Raw genomic sequence first — 18,499 nt, 5'->3', positions numbered from 1 at the left:
TGGGTCGCCCGTCTCAGGGGTGATTCTCACCAACCACTTAAACAGCTGCAGAGACGGGAGGCGTCATCTCCCCGCAATGGACACAGCAGAGCCTGCTGGGCCAGAGTTTCTTGCAGGGGACGACACCCTTGGCGACGAGCAGACCGAGGGGCAGCCCAAGAGGAACTCAATGGTTTGTCATGGGAAGCTCCCCGATCCGCTACTAACTGAGGAGAACCGCTGGGCTCAGTCCTCGACAGTGTCACCGAAAAGGCCACCTCGTAAGATGGGAGCATTGAGAAAGCATTTAGCTTGACAACCTCTCGCACCTCACAAGGTAAGCCAGGGGGCACTTCTGGACAACTGAGGTGGACATCGTCTGGCTGAGGGCCTGCGCCGTGACTTTGATCACGGTTAGTCAACAAGCGCAGCTCAACCCCAGCACAGAACTACCCTAATGCAAAAAGAGTGCCTTGACCTCACATGCAGGGTGGGTGTGGTCTGTGTACAGCCACCCCAACCAAGAGGGTAGTGAGAGAAGAAAAACTTATGCAGATTTTGGCACTCTTGGCATTCCATATTTATGGCACCAACATACCCCCATACTGCCAAGTTTTCCATGCACATCTGGAAGACCCAGGAAAGCATGGCTGTAAACTCCGAATCTGAGTCAGCATAAGCACACACCATTACAGTGGGCAGCGTCACCCTCATTTCCAGAGCATAACAGCACTCTCTCCGATGCTGCAATCGACGTCTGTCCCTCAGCTGGAGCTCTGAATGAAATGCTAGGTTCCCCTATGAGAAGGACCAGCAATCCAATCCAGAAACTGCACAGCTTGCAATGCGCTAGAGAGGGAGGGGCCCTAGGGGGTTGGTTCCCCGAAGGAACCCCTCAACCTCATGTCACCCAAGCCATATCAGCAAAGTAGACCTCTTCTGGTGCACCAGAGAGGGCGCTACAATGGAGATTATGCAAGGGAACCGCGCATCTAGAGCGCCGAGCGAGCGCTGGGTTGCCATGACAACCCGCGCTGCAGCCCGGCAGCTCGACGGCACACGACACGCAGAGGAGCGAGAGGTTTGCTCTCGCTGATCTCCACGGTCTTCCCAGAGTGTCGGGCAGACCCGCGGCTGTGCTTTTACACACAAGCGGCAGCTGGCCAACAACAGAGGGGACTCACGCTTCCCGGAGAAAGAAGAGTCATGACCGGCGTGTCTCATATGAAAACATGAAACACCCACGAACATCATTTCAACACGCGCCCAGACATGTAAAACAGTGATCGTGGCCGTCAGTGAGGACAGGAACGACCGCATCCAGAACAACAAGTAGGATGTCATCTTTAAAAAGACGCAAATCTACTTGTGTAAGCTCTTTCAGGGACTTTACTCTTTTAAAAGTGCTGAAGCACGCAGGGGAACGGCCGCCGCAACACAGACAGGGATTGTGTGCAGCCTGTCATGTGCTCTCTCTCTCTTTGAAGGCGCTCACTCTTACCAGCCGTAAAAACGGCTTTTCAGCGCTCAAAAGCGCACCGTACCGGCCGTGAGAACAGCCTTCCGACGCTGTCAAAACAGCTATTTGCTCAAAAACGGCAAACAAAAACAGAAAAAGAGAGGACTTCAACCCCGCTGCTGTGCTGTTCGCCTGCACTCGGAAAAAGAGAAGTTCAACCAAAAAGCTTGACTCGTCTTCTAGCAGACACTCCCTTGCAGAGAACAGGAACAAACACCGTTCGGCTCCAAAGCGAAAAGCTGAAGATGTAACGCACCTGCTGCTCATTATATACCCGCGCTGCGAGGCGAGCAGCTGATGCATATGATTGCATGTCAATGTGCATTGGCTCGTTTTAGTTACACTCGAAGTAGATTGGCCTCTCTAGCGAGATTCCTATTCGTCGGTCTGTCCGACGTACGTCGAACGTGACCGACTGAATGGGAACAACAAATAGCTGAATTTATAAAAACGACCCGCTCAAAAGTTTGTGAACCTTTGATTCTTATACTGTGTGTGGTTACCTGGATGATCTACAACGTTTTGTTGTTGTTGTTGTTGTTTGTTTGTTTGTTTGTTTGTTTGCTCTGAGCAGTTAAACTGCCCAATATTCTTCAAAAAATCCTCCAGGTCCTGAAAATTCTTCAGTTTTCCAGCATCTTCTGCATATTTGAACCCTTTCCAGCAGTGACTGAATGATTTTGAGATCCATCTTTTCACACTGAGAACAACTGAGAGACTCAAACACAACTATTAAAAAAGGTTCAAACATTCACTGATGCTCCAGAAGGAAACATGATGCATTAAGAGTCAGGGGTGATAAAGGATAAAGATGTCCACATTTTTCTTATTTTGTTTAAATATCTTAGTATTTGAAACTTTTTTAATAGTTATATTTAACTTTTAATGGGGTCATATTTATAAATCTAGCTTTTTTTTTTTTTTTTTTTGTCTTGTAAACTTTATGTAAAATATCTTATTCAGGACAGTACTAAATAAAAAATGACATGCATTTTGTATGATCTGTCTTATTTTGATAAAATTGTTCACATTTTTACAGATTCTGCAAGTGGTTCACAAATTTTCAAGCAGCACTGTATCTCAAAATGGATTTGTAAAAATCGCATTTCATTTTTTTTTTCTTTTTTTTTCACACTTGCTAAATCTGATCAGATTTCAATCGCATATGCACAAAATTAGATTTGCATTGACAGTCTGAACATAGCCGTAATATTTGCTTTCATCTTCAGTTTAAATCAGTTGTAGTTCTTGTGTTTCTCTTTTCTTCAGTGATTCTGCTTGTTAACAGCAGGTGTTCATCACTAATGCACAATTATCACTCGATTAATTAATTATCTCAATAACTCCACTCTTGCATGGTCTTGTTTTGGTCTTAGAGGACTGGTCTTCACTACACCTCAGAGATTAACACAAATATGTGTAAATGCATAATATTAACACATGATGGGTGTTCTTGGCTACACAGATTGTGTTGGATGCTGTGAATGAATACACAGGTTGTGTTCATTTTAAAACTAAACATAACTATGTGTAAAGCAACTGAATTCTTCCAACAGTGTTTTATTTATTATTATAAATAACTAGAGTGCTACACATAATGTGTACTTTTTTTACACATTTCTTCCAAGAGTGTAATTATCCTGAAGATCCAGATTTGCTTGTTCAGGTGTTTTCCCATCCCTCTTCTATAAGAATGTAACATGTTCATTGTTTTCAAGGAGAAGCAGAATGAAAAAGAGAATGGAGTCTCGGGTGAGAAAAATTAGTTTGGTTATCAATAGTATTATTGATCAGATAAATTGAGTAGTAACTAAAAGATTGAAAGTCTGAATGTAGTTGTTATATTATATATTTTGTGTTGTTTATGATCATTAGTTATTTGTCTATTCTGTTTTTTTTTTTTCTTTAATGGCAAAGATGAATCAGTCCAGACCTCATGACAGACGCAAAACTTGTGATGTCGAATTGAGTGAACATGTGTATGCGAATGTAACGGTAAGTTATTGTTAACAGTAACTGTAAGTTATCATCTGTTGCTGGAGACACTAATATAGTTATCATTACAGTTATCGTCCATTTCTTTCTTTCTTTCAGCGTGACATGAAGAGGCCATAGTATTTGAAATGCATGGCAAAATATGTCTTCCTTTGGGTGGAGCCCTGAATGATTGACAGATCATTTTATACAAAGTGACTTACAAATGATAAACAACTGTAACAACACTGTAACTGTAATCTGTCAAAAGAGCCAGTAATATTTGCTGTGCACAATGCCAAGTTTACATTGTAAGCTAAATTAATGCAAGCTTGTACAAAGTGAAATGCTGAAAATATATAGAACAATATATTTTTAAGCACTTGCAAAGGGATCTTCAGCATGATGTTTTACTGAAATGTTGTGATGATTATTTTGATTCAGTGACTGATAGAAATGGGGGAGAAAAAGTATCACAAATTTATACAAAGTGTCTAATCACTGAAGTGTGTTTTTTATTTACATTTTGTTTTTGATTACTTCATTTACATGTATTATGGTGTTTCAGCCTTTAGTATCATTGTTAATGTCTTCAATGCATATAATAAAGCTCTATTATGGGAATAGTTTACAGTCTTCTGTCCTTCAATACTGCCAATCAACATAATCAATAATAAACAGCGATACATTTAGAATTTGGTAGACACACACACTGTACTGTACTAAACAACACTGATTAACCCACAGTTCATTATACTAGTTAATTTTGTATGAAAACAATATAAATATTCTGAGTCTGAGCCTGAAGATGTCATACTTTTCGTGGTCTTTGCATCACCTGCTGGTGACCACGTAACAAGGCAGCGGTATGCCTATTTTCTCTCTTTTTTTTAAGATGAATGTGGATCTGTGATTTTAAATGCCAAGCTCCAAAAAGATTCATAAAACACTCCATAAGATTGGTGATTAACATTAAAAGTTGTTTCCCCAAGAGTTTGAAGTGGACGCTTCACAGTTTCATGAAAAATGTCAATGCTTAATATTTCCTGCACAATTATGTACATACAGAAATATTTCTTAAAGACTTCTGTATATTGCTTATCCTGTGTGAATAAACTCTGCTAAAGTCCAAAGTAACATTTGAATAATGTACATATATCCTAAAAATGAATCCTGTGTGACTGAAATGCTGCAAACCGGGTCCTTTTAAGACAATATTTCTGCTATCAGTCAGTGATGCCCTCTGTTGGTAGAGAATACCAATACGGTCGCTCGAACGCTTGCAGTGACTTCACCTGCTGGCAGTTTAGAACGCAGTGAGCAATCCAGTGGTTTATATAGATCAGTGGAGCCAAGCACAGAACAGGCACAAGGAGTTATGCAAGCATGGCTGGGAGCATCAGAGCAACGGCAACAATTAGAGTAGATTATTTTAGGCAAAACAGCTGAAAATGATATACAATCACTAGTAATATGATTTAATTATTATCACTTTTGACCATTAGGTGGTGCTGTTACCAAAATGAGGATGTGAGGAGATGTTACAGCCTCAGAATCAGCTTGGCACCATGCCAACAATTTTGTTGCTATATTATTCGAGAACGGTTTGGTCAATAAAAAGGCTTTTAATAACCTTTTTGCTGGCATGGTCTCATGATGATCTGAGGTGATTTTGGTTAAAATTGGACCAACAATTTAGGAGTTCAAAAAAGTAGGTTTTCGAAGAAATTAAAAATGGAAGAATGCAATTTTAACTATGGCATAATTGGTATTTTCACAACAATTACATCGAACCATTTTTGGTTCCCCAAAGACATTTCTTAAAAGATCCATGTTTTATTAAGGTGAAGGACATTTTAATAATCTAAAGAACACTTTTCCACTAATAAAAAGATTGATTTATTTATTATTTCACAATGGAAAGGTATAATGTATGTTAAAGGATCTTCATGTAGCCATCAATGCCAATAAAGAACCTTTATTTTTAAAGGGAAAATCTCAGCATCTGTTGAGATTTCCACTGTAGCTTTGTTTGAATACTCCTTCAGTGAATCTGGTTTCCACAGACACATATGAAACACATCAGATCAAAACAAAAGTGGAACAAATAAAGGAGATTTTAAAGTGTTCAGGATTGAGTCAGGCGGCTCCCTCAAGTGTTCAGATGATGTTCAGCACCACGGACAGCAGCAGAGATTCAGCACAAGCAAACAAACACAGTCTGTCCAGATCAGCTCCTGGAATTACACTTCAGAAAAGCCTTATGCAGAATAACTGATGTTCAAGAGCCCTGTATGAAACTGAGTCATGTTACATAAATCAACAAATCATAAATAGTTTATCTGGACAGACATGAGCTGCTGAGTTTGTAAGAACAAGTACATTAGTTACTGTAGTGGATTTAAATGCATCACATTTCCTTCTGAATGTTTGAACCTTTTTAAATAACTGTTTGAATCCCACAATTGTCCTCAGTGTGAAAAGATAAATCTTAAAATCATAGTCACTCCTGGAAAAGGATCAAATATGCAAAAGACAATGTAAAAAATGAAGAATCTGCAGGACCTGAAGGATTTTTCTGAAGAAAGTTGAGCTTTTTTACTGGTCAGGCCATTTTAGGGTGATCAAAACAGGGTTGTGGGTAATTGTGGAGCAGCACTAAACAGTTTTAGAAGGATCAGAGGGGTTTATGGAAAGAGTTTGACCTCGAGTCTGACGCTTCTTGCAGGAACCTGAGGAAACAGATCATCAAAACATCACATTTGAGCTCTTATTGTATCTGCAGTTGTTCTGAACTTCCTGTTGACTAATAAAGTCTTAGTGGCAACATTTGCATTTTAACATGGCTTGTGCACTAAATTGATTAAAATAATTGTTGTTCTTCCTCAGTATTTTTTTTTTTTTTTGGCAAATATTTGCACATTTTAACTCAAGCTGAATAACAACACTAGTGTCTTCAGTAAAACTGCTCAAGCTGAATAATGACACTATTGTCTTTTTAGAGCTGTTTTACAGAATTTAAATTTGTCTCAAATTTGATAAAGATTGCATCATTGATTCTGTTTATTACTGTGAAGCTGTTTTGAAATGATCTCTACTGTATAAAGGGCTTTAGAAATAAAAAAGAGACTTGACATTCTTAATTCAAGATTCATTTAGGCCTACTTCTATGCAAAATGACAAATCTTAAAATTAAGCAAGCAAGAGCAAATATCAGCCAATAGGGTCGGAAAATATAATTTGTGCACCAAATTACCAAAAAAAAACAAAAACAAAAAAAAAAAAAACAGCATTTGTGATGGTCATGGTCAAAAGATGGGTTAAATGCATTTCAGTTACTAACCTGTTCCAACTTTCAGCTTCACTTCGGTGTGGAAATCTATCCCATATTTATCGACCCCACAATAGTATGTTCCAGAATCCCACTGACTCAGATTTCTGATGGTCACATTTAAACTTGTTTCCTCAGATTCTTACCAGGAATCATCAGAGTGAAAGTCAAGATGATCTTCATTCTTCTCTCTTATTAAATGATCTTCTCTGTTATCAGTAGATTCAGTTCTTCTGAAGCTCTCGTGTGTTTCAGGTGGGTTCTGGTTGCGTTTTTGTCATAATTATGATGAGATGCAAACTTCCTCCTCTTTTGTCTTCTGCTGTTCTGTGTCACAAGTTCAGACTTGAAACATCAACAAAAAAAGAGCAAAATTTACAGAAGAAATCAGAACTGTTGACATATAAAGAGTTTTGTTGATGAAGACAAGCTTATTTCTCCTTCTGTGAGCTTCATGTGTCATGAGTTCCTCTTTGTCACTCGCGGCCTCTGAATGAATAAACTATTATTAGTAACTGAACACACTTCCCACAATTTCACTTTACTTCCCGTCTCCCGTATTCAAAGTAAAGCCTCCATTTCCACATCCTCTATTCATGGATTAATTCAGTTCTGCAGAAACTACAGAAACACACTCACACTTTACAGCAGGCTTGATCATTCACTTCATGGAGTTAAATTTAAATATATTTCATTTATTCAATAAGAAGACACATTTACCAGAAGAGAATGTCATAAATATAAAGAAACACATAAAAAGATAAAAACCACTAAAGCAGAAGTGAAACTGTTGAACAGACTTTTCCCTTAAAAATAACAATATTGATATTCATTAATAATACATGAGAACATAATTATCCATAAACTGAAAGTTCATCTTTATTATGACTTGAATCCAGATCTTGTTTTACACAGATGAGGCCTTTGTCAAGCTGTGAAGCTCTTTTGTGTTTGTTTTGTCTCTCTGTGTCTATTTCCTGGTCATTTAATAAGTCGAAACACTTCATTGTGTGTCACTCCAGTGTAAGACAGCTGCCATAAACATCACTGTTTAATTAACTTGTTTAATTAAGTTCATTGAGCTATATCCCTGATACGATACAGCAGTGTATTTCACATAAATAAACAAATAACACATGTAATGTGCATAATATACAACTTTTGTTACTGCTCATTGTGTAACAAACAATATAATAGAAAAAGAATGAATTTATTAAATTTACTATAGTCAAAAGCTAGAACGTAGATATGGACTGACTGTCTATATTCCACAAATCAAGCAGATGAGAACATTATGATTCCTCGTTTAAAGCCTGATGTATCCAATGATTTCTTTCTTTTTTTTTTTTTGTCCCATCACATGACATTGTGGCTTTAGATTCCAATCCATGAAGATGATGAGAGACACAGATCATTGAATCATCTGGTTTATCTGCAGTGGAGTAGATCATTGAATCATCTGGAGTATCTGGAGTGGAGTAGATCATTGAATCATCTGGAGTATCTGGAGTGGAGTAGATCATTGAATCATCTGGTTTATCTGCAGTGGAGTAGATCATTGAATCATCTGGTTTATCTGCAGTGGAGTAGATCATTGACCATCTGGTTTATCTGCAGTGGAGTAGATCATTGAATCATCTGGTTTATCTACAGTGGAGTAGATCATTGACCATCTGGTTTATCTGCAGTGGAGTAGATCATTGACCATCTGGTTTATCTACAGTGGAGTAGATCATTGACCATATGGTTTATCTACAGTGGAGTAGATCATTGACCATCTGGAGTATCTGGAGTGGAGTAGATCATTGACCATCTGGAGTATCTGGAGTGGAGTAGATCATTGAATCATCTGGTTTATCTACAGTGGAGTAGATCATTGAATCATCTGGAGTATCTGGAGTGGAGTAGATCATTGAATCATCTGGTTTATCTACAGTGGAGTAGATCATTGAATCATCTGGTTTATCTGCAGTGGAGTAGATCATTGACCATCTGGTTTATCTGCAGTGGAGTAGATCATTGAATCATCTGGTTTATCTACAGTGGAGTAGATCATTGACCATCTGGTTTATCTGCAGTGGAGTAGATCATTGACCATCTGGTTTATCTACAGTGGAGTAGATAATTGACCATCTGGTTTATCTGCAGTGGAGTAGATCATTGACCATCTGGTTTATCTACAGTGGAGTAGATCATTGACCATATGGTTTATCTACAGTGGAGTAGATCATTGACCATCTGGAGTATCTGGAGTGGAGTAGATCATTGACCATCTGGTTTATCTGCAGTGGAGTAGATCATTGACCATCTGGAGTATCTGGAGTGGAGTAGATCATTGACCATCTGGTTTATCTGCAGTGGAGTAGATCATTGACCATCTGGAGTATCTGGAGTGGAGTAGATCATTGACCATCTGGTTTATCTGCAGTGGAGTAGATCATTGACCATCTGGTTTATCTGCAGTGGAGTAGATCATTGATCATCTGGTTTATCTGCAGTGTAGTAGATCATTGGATCATCTGGTTTATCTGCAGTGTAGTAGATCATTGGATCATCTGGAGTTTCTGCTGTAGTGTAGATGGTGGTGGTGTGTTTGTTCTTGCACTGAAACTCACTGATTTCCTGATAAAAATGGTCATTCCATTCAATGTCCTGCAAAATATCTCATGTTATCTTCCAAACCCTTCCACATTTGAACATCTCAACAGTATTTGTTATCACTAGCAGATATATGTTAAGTTTTGGATGCTGGTGAGCAGAAGAAAGACGTCTAGAGTCGGCAGCTCCAAACCAATGAGCAACAGGTATGTGTTTTCAGCAGCTCATAAACATAAGACCATCATCATCATCATCACTCACCTCTGAAGTGATTCCTGCTGTCGTATTCAAAGGCAAATGTGTGATGGAGACTGTCAAAACATGAGAAGAATTAATATTCAAACAACAAATGCTAGAAAATAACATTAAGTAAACTTGTGTGCACATAGTTAATCATATTTAGGAGACTTTGGTCCCATAAGAAAGATAACAAAACCTCCTGTTTGAGACAGACATGATATACCAAAATTAAACACTCTCATGGCAATTTGTAAGTACCTAACATTTTTTTTTTTTTTTTTAATTAGTGGATAATTGATACGAATTTGTATGATTTCATCTGTAAATTTTGTATATATAGATTTACATTACATCTAAAAATCATGCATTTAATCAAATTGTACAAATTCACGAGAAATTACCACTTCATAAAATAATGTTTTCTCATGAGATCTGGTTGAAAAATAAAATACACTAAAAAAAATAATAATAATTTGTTGGATTTACTTAAAATATTCATGTACCATTTTTGCATCATGGTTTTTAAGTAAATTCAACTTGAAGTAATTATGTAAAATTAACAAGAAAATGTTTTGTATATATACATAAATATATGAACATTTACTAAGTTTTCTTAAAAGACTTGAGTTTCGGTAACTCAGTTTTACAAGTTGAGTACTAAGTTCAGTTTTCTTAACAAGCTTGTTCACATAAAACCGATTTCCTTAAATTCCTCAAGCATGTTTTTTTTTTTTTTTTTGTCTTTAAAAAGTTTCCATAATGTATTTTAAAAATCAAAATTCATAATTCTTGATCTGTTGAAAGAAAGTATTGTTGGTGAATACAATCTATTAATAACATATTTGGTCAGTGAGGAGATTAATTACTTATTCTACTTTATGATGTTGAAAACTATATCATCTGATCATCTTTGTTTCTGCCTTTATTTGCACTAAATTATGTGTTTTGGTAAACACTGTTACAAAAACCACAAACTGACATAAAAAGCAAAGAGTCAAACTGCCCAACTAAAATAAAGCATGATCACCATAACGGTGGCCGAACATTTTAAATAAAACATTAATATCTAAACCTCTGTTAATTCTCAAAAAGAACTTCAGTGTGTGTGTGTGTGTGTGTGTGTGTGTGTGTGTGTGTGTGTGTGTGTGTGTGTGTTTCATGCATCTAAATCTGACCTTGCTGTGAAAGTCCTGATTGTGAAACTCTTGATGGTTTCTTGCTAATCTTCCTACACCACACCATCAGCGTCATGAAGAAGATGATCACCATGATGACTAACCCAACACTGACGTATATGACAGACTCTGAATGTGGGGCGTGACCTGTAACACACATTTAATAGCTGAAAATGAAGTAATTTTATAATTGATTAACTTTGCAACAATGAAACTGTTATTTTCCTGTTTATTACTGTGAAGCTTTGAAATAATATTGTGATCTTATTTTATTTAATGACCATTGGCCTGTTCCCTTGTAGTTCATTTCTACTGAAGCTACACTTCTAATAAATATAATCACTTACCCAGTTTAACCAGCAACAAAATCTCTGAATAGAGATCAGGTAAAGGCAAACTCCTCTTCACAGCACACCAGTATTGTCCTGCATCCTCTGTTCTCAGATCAGTGATGGTGACGGTGAAAACTCTGTTCTTCTTGTCATCAGTCAGAGAGAATCTCTCGTCTTTAGCTGGAGATCCTGATTCAACCATGATGTTTTTATTTAGAACGTATTTACACTTGCCTTTACAAAAATACTTTGAATTTGATTCATATCCAGGTTTATATGAGCATCTGATCTCAATTCTCTCTCCTCTGTGTCCTGTAACTGGACCTGGAGCTCCTACAACAACAGCTGAAACACAAATATCATTATATATATTGATGATCATACGATAACAAAATCAAGAGATCATGTCAAACTGTGTGTAAAAGAGCTCAGAGTCTCAAACTCACCTGTACAGATGCTGGAAAAGAGCAGCAGAACGTCCCACATGATCAACTTTGACAAGAGTTTCTCTAAAATAAAACACCAAATTCAGTGTGACAAACGTGACTGTCGTTCTCTTCTGTACTGAGTGAACAACTTAGCGTCAGCAACTAATATTATCATTTCCTTCCCCTTCCTGTCTCTCTTACCACATCAGCTCTACAGGACATCTTAAAGGAGCACATTTACTCTGACAAACTGCTTTTCTTTTGTGCTTTAATCCCTTTCTTACTTTCACTGGTTCATTTTAAACTTTCCTGTGGTGGACAAATTATTTTTAAAAGTTCAAATAAGCTATTCCATGTTATCTTTAAATCTTATTTTAATGAGCAAACTGCTGTTCATAATAGCTTTATATGGAGTATTAAACATCGCAGCACTGGACCGGTCAAGTTTGAAATCTGCTCAAAACTGAACCTTCACCTGAGAATGAAGTCACTTGTCAAGTAAACAAAGAGTTTGAGAGTATAATTCAAGTGAACAAGGCCATACGACAGTGAAAATACCGTTCATGAGAGTGTTTTTGTGAGTTCACAGTCGCAGCTGATTTCAGTCAAACTGGGTCATCTAGATTGGAGATTTATTCTGTAATGGTTTGCTCTGTTTTACTAGTGGATTAACATAAGCGTCTTTAAGAAATGATGCTCCCTTCAGTATTGGCACATTTCCTGAAAGAAAGAAAGAAAGAAAGAAAGAAAGAAAGAAAGAAAGAAAGAAAGAAAGAAAGAACTCTAATGCAGTTTTTGACTGGAGTTTATTTTATTGTTTGTTTCTGATTGTGCGAGATCTTTCAGTAAACAACTGAAACCTGAATGAAAATCTGAATCAATTCTTTGCCCAAAACGACAACGAAGGATTATTGCTACTACATGCTTGTTATCATCAGGTGTCTTCAATAATGCTCATTCATCACTCAATTAATCACTTACGTATCTAATTAACTCTAACGCTGCTTCAGTGTTACTTTATAACATATAAACATAAACCTATTTAAACACTGAGCGGTGTTAATTTAACACTAAGGTTTTTACTTCACACACCCATATTAAAACCTGAATGCGTGAATTCATGGACAAATTCTGCACATCTGCAAATTAATATGTGAATTCATAAAATGAGAGTAAGAATATTTTCACACAAATACATTTTTTTTTCCTTGGATATTTTTCTAGCTAAATCACAAATCCATAAAACACCTGCTCCACTACGAGACTCAGACACTGTTTTTTCACTAACAGTTTCCTGCTCTTTCACTTTTATACCACATATCTGTGTGAAATGTGGAGTGAAAAAGTGATTTTGCACCTGTAGAGGCGGGGACAGGCACTGTTCAGAGACCAGAATAGATGGACTGTTACAAACACTCAGACAGAACAGAGCTGTGTGTTTGTAATGCATTACACTGACTGTGAAATATCTGTTTTAGGTACAGGAGAGTCATGTTTTGAGTTCTGATGTTTGGATCAGGGTCACTGGGTTAGTTTTGTTACTCAGATCTGGAAACCCTGAATCTGAGACATGAATCACTTCACACAGAGGGTACAGGAGAGGAGCTAAACATGCTTTGTTTAGAATTTGAAATATTTAGAATTTGAAATATTGAATAATAAGATTTTTTTTAGAATTTACTTTTTATTCATGTTTTATTACTGAATATATTGTTCCCTCGTTGGTTGAGATGTTTTGTGGATGTGTTGCTGTCACGTAGATCACTTCTGTCCTGCTGTCCTGTGTTGGGTCAGGTGAATTTATAATGGCATAATAATCACAGTCTGGATCTGTCACCTGATTGGTCGAGTGGGTGTGACTGAGGTTTGAATCAGGCTGCTGATTGGTTACTGTGGTGTAAACAGTAGAGACTTCTGGGAGGTTGCCGAGGTGTGATGCAGGCGTCTGATTGGATGAAGAAGTTACCGCAGCGACGTCACTGTTTGGAATCTCTTCATACATGCGGTCAGTCTGAAAAACAATCAATAATTTACTAGTTTATATAGTTAATACTCTCTATTGATCGATAAACAATCATATTTCTGATCTTCTACAGATAAAGATCTGAACACCCACCTCTGTATTGTGCTGCACATTTTGCTGAACTAAAGCTGAATGAAAACAGAGAAAGAGAAAGTCAATTCATATACTAAAACAGGACTTATATAATAATAATTACAAACAAACTGTCACCTGTCCCACATTTCCTGTTCCTCTTTTTCAGGATGAGGAACGTTCCAGAACACAGAGTCAGAACCAGCAGAACCGAACCCAGACCGCCAGCAACAGAAGCCAGGTCTGAACAGGACATGATATTACATGATATGATATTACACATGATATTACATAAACAACACACTACTGATTCTGATTATACTGTTAAATGAACAATAACAATCTAATAATTTATACAGTTGTAAATCATTTTTATTATAGTACTATAATATATTGAAAAATATTGTCATCATATTGTGTAACTGAAGTGAAACTGCACTGGTAAACCTCGACTCTTCAGAAGGAAACACTTCTGTTACGGTTGATGGCAAACCAAATTAACCACACGAACATGGGTCTCCACAAATGTTCAAACCAATTTCCTTTCTCCAAAATGAGCTTGTTCTGTGCGATCAAAGAGCTGCATCATGGGTAGTGTAGTTTGTGTGCTTACTAGTGGTTGGCTGATGGAGTTCAACTGTAGTATTTCCTGTTTTTGTTCTTGTTATTTCTGTCTGATGAGTCACTGACAGAGAGAAACACAGTGACGTGTGAACGAGCCGCTCATGTGATAAAATCATGGACACATAAACGAAGCTCCACATTCACACACACAAAACATTCACATCATGTGAATATTAACAGATGTTGTATGTATATTTTTTATTCACAACACAGATTACTGTCTACTGAAAACATTTTAATGTTCATTTTAAAGACACTTCCTTATCCAAAGCAACTTGCAAATGTTTAATAACAGGGAAAATCCCACCGGAGCATCCCACCGGTACATTTAGATGCACAATATTCAAGAAATCAGAGTCATATAGAGTGACAGACTGATGAACTGACCTGATTGTAGATTCAGTTCTGTTGTGCTGAAAGACGACTGTGTTTTTGAAAAAGAGCTGATGGTTGAAACTTTGTTTTACAAGTTTTATCTGAAGGGTCACAGGAAAGATCAACTTAAAGGATGCAATTTTTAATTGAATCTCTCTTTTAATCACTGTTTCATGTTGTCCCAAAGAAAACCCCTTTAACCACAGTAAAATCACTGTAACGCACAGCTTGTAGTGGATCATTGCTGTATTTTACACTCAACACACTGAAATCTAAGCAGAAAATCAACCCAACACAACAATTGATGATTACAACTGATTAACCTGCAACAAAATCTCTGAATAGACGTCAGCTAAAAAGATATCAGCAATGAAAGTCCTCTTCACAGCACACCGGTATTTGCCTTGATCCTCTGCTCTCAGATCAGTGATGGTGACGGTGAAAACTCTGTTCTTCTTGTCGTCAGTCAGAGAGAATCTCTCGTCTTTAGCTGGAGATCCTGATTCAACCATGATGTTATTTGACAATAAACAATCCCCTCTACAAAAATACTTTGAATTTGATTCATATCCGGGTTCATATGGGCATCTGATCTCAACTCTCTCTCGTCTGTGTCCTGTAACTGTATCTGCAGCTCCTACAACAACAGCTGAAACACAAATATCAGCAAGAGACATCAGCAGGCCAGAATAATAACTTACAAATATCATTCATATGAGTCTGATGATCATGTGATAATCAAGAGATCATGTCAAACTGTGTGTAAAAGAGCTCAGAGTCTCAAACTCACCTGTACAGATGCTGGAAAAGAGCAGCAGAACGTCCCACATGATCAACTTTGACCAGAGTTTCTCTAAAATAAAAGACCAAACTCAGTGTGACAAACGCTAATGTCGTTCTCTTCCGTACTGAGTGAACGTCATGCAGCCTCAGAAACTAAAACGAACATTTCCTTCCCCTTTCTTTCTCTTTAACCACATCAGCTCTACATGACGTCTGTAATGGTTTACCAGTTCACCAAACTATATTGCATAGATAAGCAGTGTTGTGCTCTTTGAGGAAGGGATGATCCACTTCATTATAAGGTGGTCAGAGTATCTGTGACATTTACTCAGTATGTAAAATGTGAGTGTTTCATGCAGCATTCCAGTCTTGTTGCTTATTGAATATTAATCAAGAACTGCTCTGAGACACAAAGGTTGAGGATCCAAACACAGAATTTATTAAAAGGGTAATCCACAATTATAATCCACATCCAGGCAAAAGGTTATACACAAACAAACAATCCAAACAACAGCTGAGTAAAGCACTGAGGCAAAACGGAGAATCCAGTGGAACAGGTGGATAATCAAAAGAACCAGGACACAGGAGAAACAGGATACATAAGCGCTCAGTTAGACACATACAAGACTTAGCAAAGAATGACAGAGGGATTATTAAATAGAAATGATGAGATCAAAATATGGTGGTAATGTTAAATGTGTTAAATTAAGATATATTAAGGTAAAATACACTATATAAATGCCATCGCTTTAAACGCATGATTATTGTATTATATTTCAGGAACAGTACAACATCTCAATTACGAAGAGGGTTACACTAGCCATCATACTCTGAGGGTACGAGAGGAGTTTCAGCACAGCGCCACCTAGTGTTGATGAATAATGTAACATTGATATTTTGCCTATAACTTCAGAATAGTTTGACCTTCAGGAGTTTGATATCAAGCTGAAACATAATTATCCCATATAGTAACATTTGTGGTTAGTAATATTAATAGTTGAAGAAAAGTGTGTCAAAAATATCGATTCAGTAAAGAAATTTTACCAGATTTTATTTTTACTCGGAACATCATTTACAATGTCTGTGGACAGACTTTTTCTTGATCGCTGAATATATCAGACCCTCGTTTGTTGAGATGTTTTGTGGATGTGTTGCTGTCACGTAGATCAGTTCTGTCCTGCTGTCCTGTGTTGGGTCAGGTGACTTTATAGTGGCATAATAATCACAGTCTGGATCTGTCACCTGATTGGTCGAGTGGGTGTGACCGGGGTTTGAATCAGGCTGCTGTTTGGTTACTGTGGCATAAACAGCAGAGACTTCTGGGAGGTTGTTGAGGTGTGATGCAGGCGTCTGATTGGGTGAAGATGCAGGCATTTGATTGGATGAGGATGTTACCGTGGCGATGTCACTGTTTGGAATCTCTTCATACATGCGGTCAGTCTAAAAAAAAATAATAATTTACTAGTTTATATAGATAATACTCTCTGTTGATCAATAAACAATAATTTCACATGTATTTCTGATCTAAAGGTAAAGATTTGAACACCCACCTCTGTATTGTGCTGCACATTTTGCTGAAATAAATCTGAATGGAACATGAATAGAGAAAAGACCAAATCAAATCAGTTCAAACATTAAAAACAGGAGTTTAAAATCACAAAGCATTACCTGTCCCACATTTCCTTTTCCTCTTTTTCAGGATGAGGATTGTTCCAGAACACAGAGTCAGAACCAGCAGAACCGAACCCAGACCGCCAGCAACAGAAGCCAGGTCTGAACGCATGGCTAAACACATGATATTATAACATTACAAATATCTATCGTTGTTATCTTGTGTAACGGAAGTGAAACTGCACTGGTAAACCTCGACTCTTCAGAACGTCTCTTTATGGTTGATGTCAAACTGAAATAACCACATGAAAGATGATCTGTGCATCATTTTATGTTTATACAGGAAATAAAACGTGTCTCCACAAATGTTCAAAACAATTTCCTTTCAAAGAGTGATCACGTGATGTGTGTTGCATTATGGGTAGTGTAGTTTGTGCTTACTAGTGGTTGGCTGAAGGACTTCATCTGTAGTATTTCCTGTTGTTGTTCTTGTTTCAGTTTCTGTTTGATGAAACACTGACAGAGAGAAACACCAGTGACGTGTGAATGAGTCGCTCATGTGATAATATAATAACAAATAATAATAATAAACCCTGACAGTAGGCAAAAACACACATAACATTGTTTGTCCTGTGCTGTTGCTGCATATGAACAAAGATTGTGTTTTCTGTTCGTAACATGATTACTGATAATCACATGACATTAGTGCTCATTTAGAAGATGCTTTATTATCTGAACTGATACAGTCACTTTGGATAAAAGTGTTTGTCAAATGCATGAAAAACTTATGTGAAGTAATGCTGCGTTCATGTCATGATATTTTTACTCAGAAACTGTAAAAGAAAGAAAGTACTAAAGAAAACAGGCTATTAAAAACAGGCTGTGAAATGACACGTCCAACATTGAGTTATTGTACATTTGATTAAAGTGTTGAGGAACATCTCTGACTATCGAAGCCGCTGCCTTGTTTTTTTTTTTTTTTTTTTTCCAAGTTGGAGATTTGATGAAATTCAGACTTTCCGAGCTGGTGCAAGTTTGTGAAAAGACATGAACTGTGTAGCGGGAACTAGCTGAAAACTCGTAATTACAGGAATTACATCAAGATCATGAATGCAGCATTAGATTTGTGTATATAAGCTTTGATGTCTCTGTATTCAATACAATCAGACTATTAATGTTTAATTGAAGTTATGACTTATGCATGCAAACACAGTAACATCACATTAACAATATTTTCACCAAATTTCATGTGAGTTTACATGTCTGCAGGTGTATTCATTGTGTGTGTGTGTGTTTATAGAGTTACTCTTCCCTAATGCACATGTATGAACAAACACAGTGTCAGAAAACAGCTCCCTCTTCAGGACAGTGGAGGTAAAGTCTGGCCATCCTCAAGGTTACTCCATCTATCCATCATTTTTTTTTTTTTTTGCCT

At 37.2% G+C, this 18,499-nt stretch overlaps 3 protein-coding genes and 1 long non-coding RNA gene across 5 annotated transcripts; 1 reads left to right on the top strand and 3 right to left on the bottom strand.

Annotated features, from left to right (window-relative positions):
- Positions 1-3,003: 3,003 nt before the first annotated feature.
- On the top strand, positions 3,004-4,087 carry LOC125271335. The gene is made up of 3 exons (XR_007185573.1): positions 3,004-3,250; positions 3,416-3,493; positions 3,593-4,087. It is a non-coding gene; the product is annotated as an uncharacterized LOC125271335 (long non-coding RNA).
- A 1,416-nt stretch (positions 4,088-5,503) lies between these two features.
- Positions 5,504-12,052, bottom strand: LOC125271286. Its single transcript, XM_048195365.1, has 5 exons — positions 11,595-12,052; positions 11,164-11,493; positions 10,817-10,963; positions 9,663-9,712; positions 5,504-9,455 (listed from the first exon to the last, which is right to left on the bottom strand). Exons 1-5 carry the CDS (start codon positions 11,632-11,634, stop codon positions 9,276-9,278), a joined length of 747 nt encoding a protein of 248 aa, XP_048051322.1. The 5' UTR covers positions 11,635-12,052; the 3' UTR covers positions 5,504-9,275.
- A 1,188-nt stretch (positions 12,053-13,240) lies between these two features.
- On the bottom strand, positions 13,241-15,649 carry LOC125273093. Its single transcript, XM_048198360.1, has 7 exons — positions 15,461-15,649; positions 14,994-15,319; positions 14,544-14,771; positions 14,285-14,345; positions 13,810-13,983; positions 13,693-13,727; positions 13,241-13,587 (listed from the first exon to the last, which is right to left on the bottom strand). The coding sequence occupies exons 1-7, from the start codon at positions 15,498-15,500 to the stop codon at positions 13,261-13,263; spliced, it is 1,191 nt and encodes a 396-aa protein (XP_048054317.1). The 5' UTR covers positions 15,501-15,649; the 3' UTR covers positions 13,241-13,260.
- A 220-nt stretch (positions 15,650-15,869) lies between these two features.
- LOC125271294 lies at positions 15,870-17,857 on the bottom strand. Of its 2 annotated transcripts, XM_048195375.1 has the most exons (4): positions 17,506-17,857; positions 17,122-17,226; positions 17,004-17,038; positions 15,870-16,893 (listed from the first exon to the last, which is right to left on the bottom strand). In XM_048195375.1, exons 1-4 carry the CDS (start codon positions 17,684-17,686, stop codon positions 16,522-16,524), a joined length of 693 nt encoding a protein of 230 aa, XP_048051332.1. In that variant the 5' UTR covers positions 17,687-17,857; the 3' UTR covers positions 15,870-16,521. The 2 variants fall into 2 exon arrangements, with proteins under 2 accessions (XP_048051332.1, XP_048051333.1); XM_048195376.1 differs by lacking the exon at positions 17,506-17,857 and having other exon boundaries at positions 17,122-17,461.
- Between the last annotated feature and the right edge of the window lie 642 nt (positions 17,858-18,499).

The sequence above is a fragment of the Megalobrama amblycephala genome, linkage group LG7, assembly GCF_018812025.1.
Source record: "Megalobrama amblycephala isolate DHTTF-2021 linkage group LG7, ASM1881202v1, whole genome shotgun sequence".
Taxonomy (NCBI): domain Eukaryota; kingdom Metazoa; phylum Chordata; class Actinopteri; order Cypriniformes; family Xenocyprididae; genus Megalobrama; species Megalobrama amblycephala.
The sequence above is the reverse complement of the archived record's forward strand: the minus strand, read 5'-3'. Positions and strand labels throughout refer to the sequence as shown.

Coding starts and splice junctions, on each gene's coding strand:
- LOC125273093 (XM_048198360.1), bottom strand. CDS start 15,500: ATGTGGGACGTTCTGCTGCTCTTTTCCAGCATCTGTACAG. Junction 15,320..15,460: donor CTTTTCCAGCATCTGTACAG/GTGAGTTTGAGA, acceptor TTTGTGTTTCAG/CTGTTGTTGTAGGAGCTGCA. Junction 13,984..14,284: donor ACTCCATCAGCCAACCACTA/GTAAGCACACAA, acceptor CAGTATAATCAG/AATCAGTAGTGTGTTGTTTA.
- LOC125271294 (XM_048195375.1), bottom strand. CDS start 17,686: ATGTTATGTGTGTTTTTGCCTACTGTCAGGGTTTATTATTATTATTTG. Junction 17,227..17,505: donor AGTCCTTCAGCCAACCACTA/GTAAGCACAAAC, acceptor CCATGCGTTCAG/ACCTGGCTTCTGTTGCTGGC. Junction 17,039..17,121: donor GAAAAGGAAATGTGGGACAG/GTAATGCTTTGT, acceptor TGTTCCATTCAG/ATTTATTTCAGCAAAATGTG.
- LOC125271286 (XM_048195365.1), bottom strand. CDS start 11,634: ATGTGGGACGTTCTGCTGCTCTTTTCCAGCATCTGTACAG. Junction 11,494..11,594: donor CTTTTCCAGCATCTGTACAG/GTGAGTTTGAGA, acceptor TTTGTGTTTCAG/CTGTTGTTGTAGGAGCTCCA. Junction 9,456..9,662: donor CAGCAGGAATCACTTCAGAG/GTGAGTGATGAT, acceptor GATATTTTGCAG/GACATTGAATGGAATGACCA.